Source organism: Electrophorus electricus, chromosome 3, assembly GCF_013358815.1.
Source record: "Electrophorus electricus isolate fEleEle1 chromosome 3, fEleEle1.pri, whole genome shotgun sequence".
In the NCBI taxonomy this organism is placed as follows: domain Eukaryota; kingdom Metazoa; phylum Chordata; class Actinopteri; order Gymnotiformes; family Gymnotidae; genus Electrophorus; species Electrophorus electricus.
In genome coordinates, this window is record NC_049537.1 from 23,924,208 (window position 1) to 23,931,509 (window position 7,302).

The 7,302-nt window shown below is 41.8% G+C and overlaps 1 protein-coding gene across 3 annotated transcripts; it reads right to left on the bottom strand.

The window, feature by feature from the left end:
* Positions 1-6: 6 nt before the first annotated feature.
* taf1b (TATA box binding protein (Tbp)-associated factor, RNA polymerase I, B) lies at positions 7-6,958 on the bottom strand. Of its 3 annotated transcripts, none has more exons than XM_026998915.2 (15): positions 6,784-6,958; positions 6,514-6,612; positions 6,078-6,168; positions 5,830-5,924; positions 5,637-5,729; positions 5,273-5,369; positions 5,001-5,175; positions 4,652-4,751; positions 4,409-4,556; positions 4,128-4,305; positions 3,261-3,325; positions 2,894-2,984; positions 2,705-2,775; positions 1,585-1,813; positions 7-980 (listed from the first exon to the last, which is right to left on the bottom strand). In XM_026998915.2, exons 1-15 carry the CDS (start codon positions 6,799-6,801, stop codon positions 818-820), a joined length of 1,713 nt encoding a protein of 570 aa, XP_026854716.2. In that variant the 5' UTR covers positions 6,802-6,958; the 3' UTR covers positions 7-817. The 3 variants fall into 3 exon arrangements, with proteins under 3 accessions (XP_026854716.2, XP_026854715.2, XP_026854717.2); XM_026998914.2 differs by having other exon boundaries at positions 5,830-5,927; XM_026998916.2 differs by lacking the exons at positions 7-980; positions 1,585-1,813 and adding an exon at positions 1,830-2,606 and having other exon boundaries at positions 5,830-5,927.
* Positions 6,959-7,302: the final 344 nt, after the last annotated feature.

The following is a 7,302-nucleotide window of genomic DNA, read 5'->3' on the forward strand; positions in this document are numbered from 1 at the left end:
ACACAATTTCAATATTTAAGGATAGGCTGAAAACCTATTTATTTAGTCAAATATTTACTGTTAGTCTAGCCTTTCACATTATATGATCCTGACTTACACACTGATATTTTACCACATCTAATAATCTATCCTCTTTCTGCCAAAGTACATTGCTTCTGGTGTGATGTTCTTTCTGAACCTTGACCCGTCTCAGCTGCTGTGGCTCTTAGCTCTAGCCCCAGCCATTCATTCTCCATCTCCCCTAGTGTGTCCCCTATCCCAGGTCCCCTTTTGCTTGCTCACCCGGGGCTTGGGACATCTGTGAAGTGGCTTTTGTAAAATGCACTATATAAATAAATTTGATGACGAATTATGAAACAAGATTATGAATGGTTGTACAATAGCACTTGTCCTGCTTTCTCAAAGATGATCACATCTTATACCATGTTCTTTACAATGTGCAAACATTGAGCCATTTGAAGAATAACTGCCCATCTGCTGATTTCAAGAGACAGCAAGTTCTTCACACTCAGTTAAAATCAAAAGCAGGATACATTATTCAGCTCAACTTCGTTTCTACAAACCAAACAGAGAAGACAGGTTCAAGAATATTACTAAAAGGTAAACATTTCCAACATCTACAAATCTCTTTTAATAAGAAAAAACATGTAATTAGAAAACTATACATAATTTATACACAGAGGCAACTCTGTCAGGCAGTAATCCTTACAAAGGGTACATAAAATCTCTCAAATCTCCTCAGGTTTGTAACAGAAACTCCTCAAAATCACACAGAGGGCGTCTTCCTTCGTTTGCGCCGAGGTTTATCCGCATCTGCTTAACGCATGCCTTTGCCCCTCAGCAGACGCCTCTCCACCTGGATGACCTCACCATGCAGTTGTGCCTGACTGACCCCCAGCAGGAAGGAGAAAAGCCCCAGCAGCCACACATACATCCTGGGCAAGCTAGACTCCAGCTCCAAGAAATGTTCCCTGCATTCTCTGCACACAGAAACACAGCATTCACTATGCAAAATCCTGAATTACAACTTTTTTTTATTTTATTCAAAATGTCATTAACTGAATACTGATGTTTCTTGTTCACTCTTGGTCGTGCAAAGCCATAACTGGCCTGAACCACATTGAAACCCACAATAACTGGAAAGGTAGGTCATTTTTAATATAGTTTAGGAAAAAACTAAATTCAGGCAGTATTCAGGCTCATAACTGCTGTAAGGCGAGTTACACTTTGACATCAGCTGTGTTTAACAAAATGGTAACAAAGGAAGTTTTTTGACCAAGTTAATAATTATAAAGGAGAAAGCTTAAACAGATTATTTAACCTTCAGCTTAAAGAAAGTATAACCCACATTTTTGTTTTCCTAAAACCCTAGAACCTATGAACCCATCCAAATAAATATAGAAAGAGTGCTGAAATCAGCGCAACACAACACTTTTTCTAGCGTACTATGATCATCAACCGTTCAAGCTATAATAAAGAGAATCTAGACTGCCCTCTTGGGTCTCATGTCAAATTGTTGATGAAAAAAAATTTTCACCGTTCTAAACAGGAGAAGAAAAAGCCAGAAGTATCTGTGAGTGTTACCGTGGGTGGCAAAGCCTCAAGGCTGGGTGCCAATACTTGCGGTTGACAAGGCACCGGGCTCTTCCTTTTTTCTCCATCAGGAAGGCCAGGCGCTTATGGTGGAGGCTGGGTCCGTCCGCACCTTCTTCTGTTCCCCATAGGAAAAGGAAGCTGGATGGTGCGGGAGGCTGCTGCTCCATAGTGGAACCAGTGAGAGTATGGAAATTGCTCTGCAGCTGCTCAACTACACCTGGCCAGATGAGGAGACAGGGGACAGCCTGTTCATTGGTCTGGTGGTCACTGCCACTAGGATGACCCAGGTTCGAGGCTAGGTATGGTTACTGCCTTATGGCTACTACAAATGGCATCAAAAGTGGGATTATATAGAGGCCACCATGAGTGTACCCATGGTCAGAAAACACCCACCCACACCCCTGGATGAGGGGTGGGTACTTGGACACATTGAGGGAAGCATTGTACCCATTGGGTGGGTACTTGAGGGAAGCACATAAGTGCACTCCCTAGAGAAGGCAGTGTGACAGACTGTCCCTCCCCTTAGGAGAGGGCGGTGTGTTGGAGAGCATCACTCAGTTGGGTAGTGTGCAATTATACCTGCCGTGCTCGAGAGCTGGCTCTTTGTTCTAGAGGTCGGAGAGTCTCCCCATTTGCCCCACTATATTCTGCTTGAGTAGCAGAGCAATGGGTGACTGGGTTGTTAAGGATTGGATTATTAGGTATGGTATAGTGGTCTCCATTTCTTAACATCATCTCAACAAACACATGTAGACATGTTTTTGGCACCTTGAAATGATTAAGAAATGCATCCACTCAATATGGTACAACACTAGAAGAATACCATTTAGTAAGCACTACAGAGTTATTTACTTGTCTCTGTAATCACAATGGCAATGCTTGTATTAAACGTAAATGGCATTCGTTTGTCCACGTTTTAAATAAAACCTTTAGTGTCTGACAATCTGCATGTGGACATTTGCATAACCCTGCTGCTCAAATTCTACCCTACGTCCAAGCAAGATTTAAACCTAGAAATAAAATAATTATTGTTAACCAAACCATTTGCAATGGATGGTAAAGTAAACAGTTATGACCAAACTTTACATCTCCTTTTCAGATCACTTACGTCTCCTTTTTAGGACCAAAGTCTTGTTTTTCAAGTTTGGAACGACAGGCTTCTTGGATTTCCATGCCTGCCTGAGGGAGTGAAGCAAAGCCCAATTAAAACTGCATGACATTCAAAAGACAAGAAAGCTGCTGGTCACCTCTCAAACCAAGAAATGGAGCAGGTTCCCTGAGAAGCAGCTCATCTCACCTGGCCTCAGCCTGCTCCTCTCTCTCCCTGGCACTCTCCAGCGCAGGCTGGACACTCATATACCACCGTCTCAAACTGAACATCTTGCTGCCTGTCAACAGAGGTGATGGTATAAGCCAGTCGAGACACAGGCAGGGAACCTTCAGCCACATTGCATGTACTCAAGGACATCAGCAACAACTTTCCTGCAGTGAGCTTCCAAGCATACCATAGCAGTAAGAGGATTAAAAATTTAACTGCAAGTCCTGTATTATAAACTGCAAGTCCAAGTGCTTTCATGTCATCACCAGACAGTATAGGCAATCTTAAATGCGTGCTCTCAAAAACATGCACTGCCATGCTGATAATGGCATGATTCTTGACTTACCTGTTGTGGTCTTTTTCTTCATGTGGTGTTTTTCTCTTCGTTTATCTGCCTTCCTGGACAGCATCCTTGAAACATTAAATGGATGCAGAAATTCATGTAGCGTCTGTGCATTTACATTATATATTCAAAACAATGCATGCATTCTGTACATTTTTATAAGGCTGGCAGATTCTCATTAAACACGGACAATTCAGGCAGTCACACAGGCTGAAAAACATTTGAAAAACTGAATTTTGCCAAAGTAACAGCAGTAAGGGGATTGACCAGCAGCTGATTAACATTGTTCTAAAAACAAAAAGTGAGTTTGACTACTAATGGAGAGAAACATCCACATGGACACTGACAGAATTGCAAGTTATGCAATTTCTTTAAAGACATAGTAACTACACGTAAAGGATGTTCCCCATCAAACCTGTACCAACAGAATTGCTTAAGCAACAAATACTTTTCCAATGGTTTTCTGTATTGTACATTATTTCTACAGAGAAATCTCTCATTCGTTTTCACAATTTTCTACATATATCATGAAGGACTAGCCGGTCAGCATTACAAACATGTAAATATGAATATGATTCATTTTGGGTTATAATATTTGTACGAATATTTAAGCCTCTGAAAACAACAGATTCTAAAGGTATTCATGTTCCACCAAAAAATACTATTTCCTTTAAGCCATGTTGAGTTCTGACAGAGTGTAAATGCTTTTAATAAACCATTTGTTTAAATGAACGTGTGTGCAAATTACATACTTTTTTCTTACTCATTATCCTGTTGCAAAAACAAAAAAAAAACAAAAAAAACCAACAACAACTGCTACAAACACAGGGAGCAACAGCACTGGTGCTTTTGTTTGTTTGAGTCACTTACCACTCTGTCTGATCATCCAGCTTGAACAGAAGCTTCATGGTCACAATGATGAGCGCTGCTGCCTGAAGGTCGTAACAGGGGAGTCTCTGCTTAGGCCCAGCAGGGTCAAAGGTCAGAAAGAAGTCGTTCCCCATAGCCGTCTTCTCCATTACCTTACATACCAACAAATGAAGCTCATCTGAGGATAAGAGTGAGAAATGACAAGGGAAGAGAAAGATAAGAGTGTGTGTGTGTTCAAAGTGACATTGACCACCTGAACCCAATGCTGCAGATATACTCACCAGGAAGGTTGGCATCCATTGTGTAGCGGAGGCAGAGCAGAGCTGGGTGGAGGAGGCAATCCTGGGAAACAGGAGGGAAGGTGGGTAGCTCCATGACCTTAGCCAGCAGTGATGCCTCCCTGTGCACCATCCTGTAGGAGGGGATGGACTGCAGAGAACCCACACAGGTTAGAAACACCGCACATCATTCAATACCACTAACTTAAGCATAACATTTGATCATATGCACTCTTCCCTACCCACCTCAGCTATAAAGAACTTGCAATCCTTGCCAAAGATCTTCATCTCTTCAGGGAAATGCTCATGCACGTTAATGTAAGGGACATGCCTTTTGGACACCAGCCTTCAACAGAAAAGCTGCCCAGGTTTAGGTAACTAATGTAGGTAGACTGCAGACCCCACAGCACAGAAAAACAACCACCACTTAGTACATACTCAAAGAAGCTACAAGCCAATTTAGGACACAGACTGCTTAACAGAAGAAGCCAGTTTCCTTTACTTGCAGGGGGCAAGTAAAGGAAACTGGCTTCTTCTGTTAACAGTGACAGTATCAACAAGCCAAAACATGACCCTCAGTGGTCCTATTACATACCTGAGCAAGTCTGCGAGTGTGATGGCCTCTCGCATCCAGAGCAGGGCCAAGTGGCACAGGGCCAGCGTTCGAGGCATGGTCATAAGATGGCGGCTTTTACTCTCCTTTGCAAAGGAGTAGTATGCGGCGTCCAGGGAGCCTGAACACACTGACAACTTCCCATCGCTGGTGTTTCCTGCAGGATTCGGGGGTGCATTTGAGCGCATAGACAACATAGACCAACAAGGCCAACAACAGCAACGGGAAATGAGCCAGAGCAGCGGGAATGATACCAGAGTCTTCCAGCGCTGAGGAAACCCTGTTGGGCAGCGATGCTTCAGATGATTCATTCAGAGCTAAAGACTCAGGCTCACTGTCAGAAGTTATATCCTGAGGAATGAATGTGAGAAAGACAGAGGGACAGATTGATTTAACCTTTGAGTATCTTTGCACATCATGTCAAAGTATATTTAGCAGAGATATGCGTTACCCGTAACATAAGCCAACGAGTAGCAACGCAAGGCTCCGTAGTGGTAAAAGTACTAATTCTGCTGCAGAGACTTTTTGATTATGAAAGATGTTCAGCATGCCCATGATCACAACAAGAGTACAAAGCCTAAACCCATGCACTAGTTTGAGTGCTCACTCCATCCTCACCCCTGGACTTCCGTTTGTGATCCTTGGGTTCTTCGTGTAAGCCTGTCTGGTCTTCTGCAGGTATCGCATCCAGAAATTCCATAACACCTTTTTCTGTGAGATACACTTAACTTCAGTAAAAGCAGATATGCCTCATTTCAATAAAACAACGTAAATCACCTCTTGGTATCTATACTGACAATGCTTAACTGACCTTAAATTCAGGGCAGACACCCAGACCAACCAAAGCTTCTGCCTGATGTTTTAGGATAAACTGAAAGCCTTCACACACTATCCACTTTCGTCCACCTTCCACAATATGCACAAACACAACAAGAGTAATAATAAATGAGTCGACATGTGGAATAATTATTTATACAAAGTTTCTTCAGGAATAATGTCATTCGACATAGTCGTAGCTTCAGAAAATATGAAGTTTATTCAATATGCAGGGTGTTTTACCTCTGCCATTTCTCTTTCGAGTGCCTGATGGAAAATGAGATATCCTGTTGTTCGCAGAGTATGTGCTAGAATCCACAACGTCTTTTGTTCTCTGTTAATCAAATGAAATGGAAATAGGGGACACAGTAAGCAAGCTACTTCGGGGAAACTGAAGTTGCACTCTTTAATGAGACACTAATAAATGTTTTAGTTCTGGCATATAAGATGTGACTAAAGATACCTTTCTAGAAAACGGTACCGTCTACTGTTTATACGCTGATGACAGGAATATTTTGGTCCTACGTATTCATATCTAGCTAGAGCTCGTCAGGAGTCAGCAACCTGAAGAAACGTTTGAAGCTCTCTAGCTAGCTAGTTATTTTATTTATACCACTATTGTAAGGAAAGAACATCAACGAAACATAATTAAGATCTACATTTAAAAAGTTGCTCTGACCTCAATAACGTTGTGGCAGTTCTTACAGAAAAACTGCTCCGCATCTGTTAGGCCCCAGCATACATTCCCGCACTGCCCACATGGTTCACTGTAACCTTCCTGAAAATCAAATGAAATGCGACAATTTAGCTGTTTTGTATACATTTCAGCTTTGCTACCTACAACAATAACAATAGTTAGCCAGCTGACCTTACAGCTCGCTGTTGCGAGCTGGCTCAAAGAGCTAAGCAGCTAATCCCACAAAAATGAGTTCTCACTGCTAAAACTTACTGTAAGATCTTCGTCCATTCTTCACATCACTTTACTATTTTTTAAATTAAGCGACCGATTAACTTAACACAGTTTAAATAGCCACCGCAACTGGTACTTGCAGTTTTAGCTAGGCAGCTTGAAAACTAACATTCTTTCACTGCACATGCTTTTCACTTTTAAAGAAATTTTCAAAATGGCGACCGCAAGCTACCCTTCAAAATAAAAGACCATGGCGCAGAAGTAACAAACTCTGATGCCTACCAAATAAGTAAGTAAGTAGCAGGCGAAGATACAATGTTTTGGTTATCAAGATGTGTTCAAGGTAGACAAGTGGATACAACCCTTACTCATTAATTGGTCAGCTGAGAACAGATATTCCAGTTGAGGGCGCACTCGTCCATCTTTTATGTTACTGGACAAAGGAGGGAATAAAAATATGTGTGGGTAAAGAGATCGTGTAAAAAAGAAAACTTAACAACCAAACTATATCGTAAATTCTCACGTGTCTGTTTTATGACCAAAGATGAGAATGCTTTC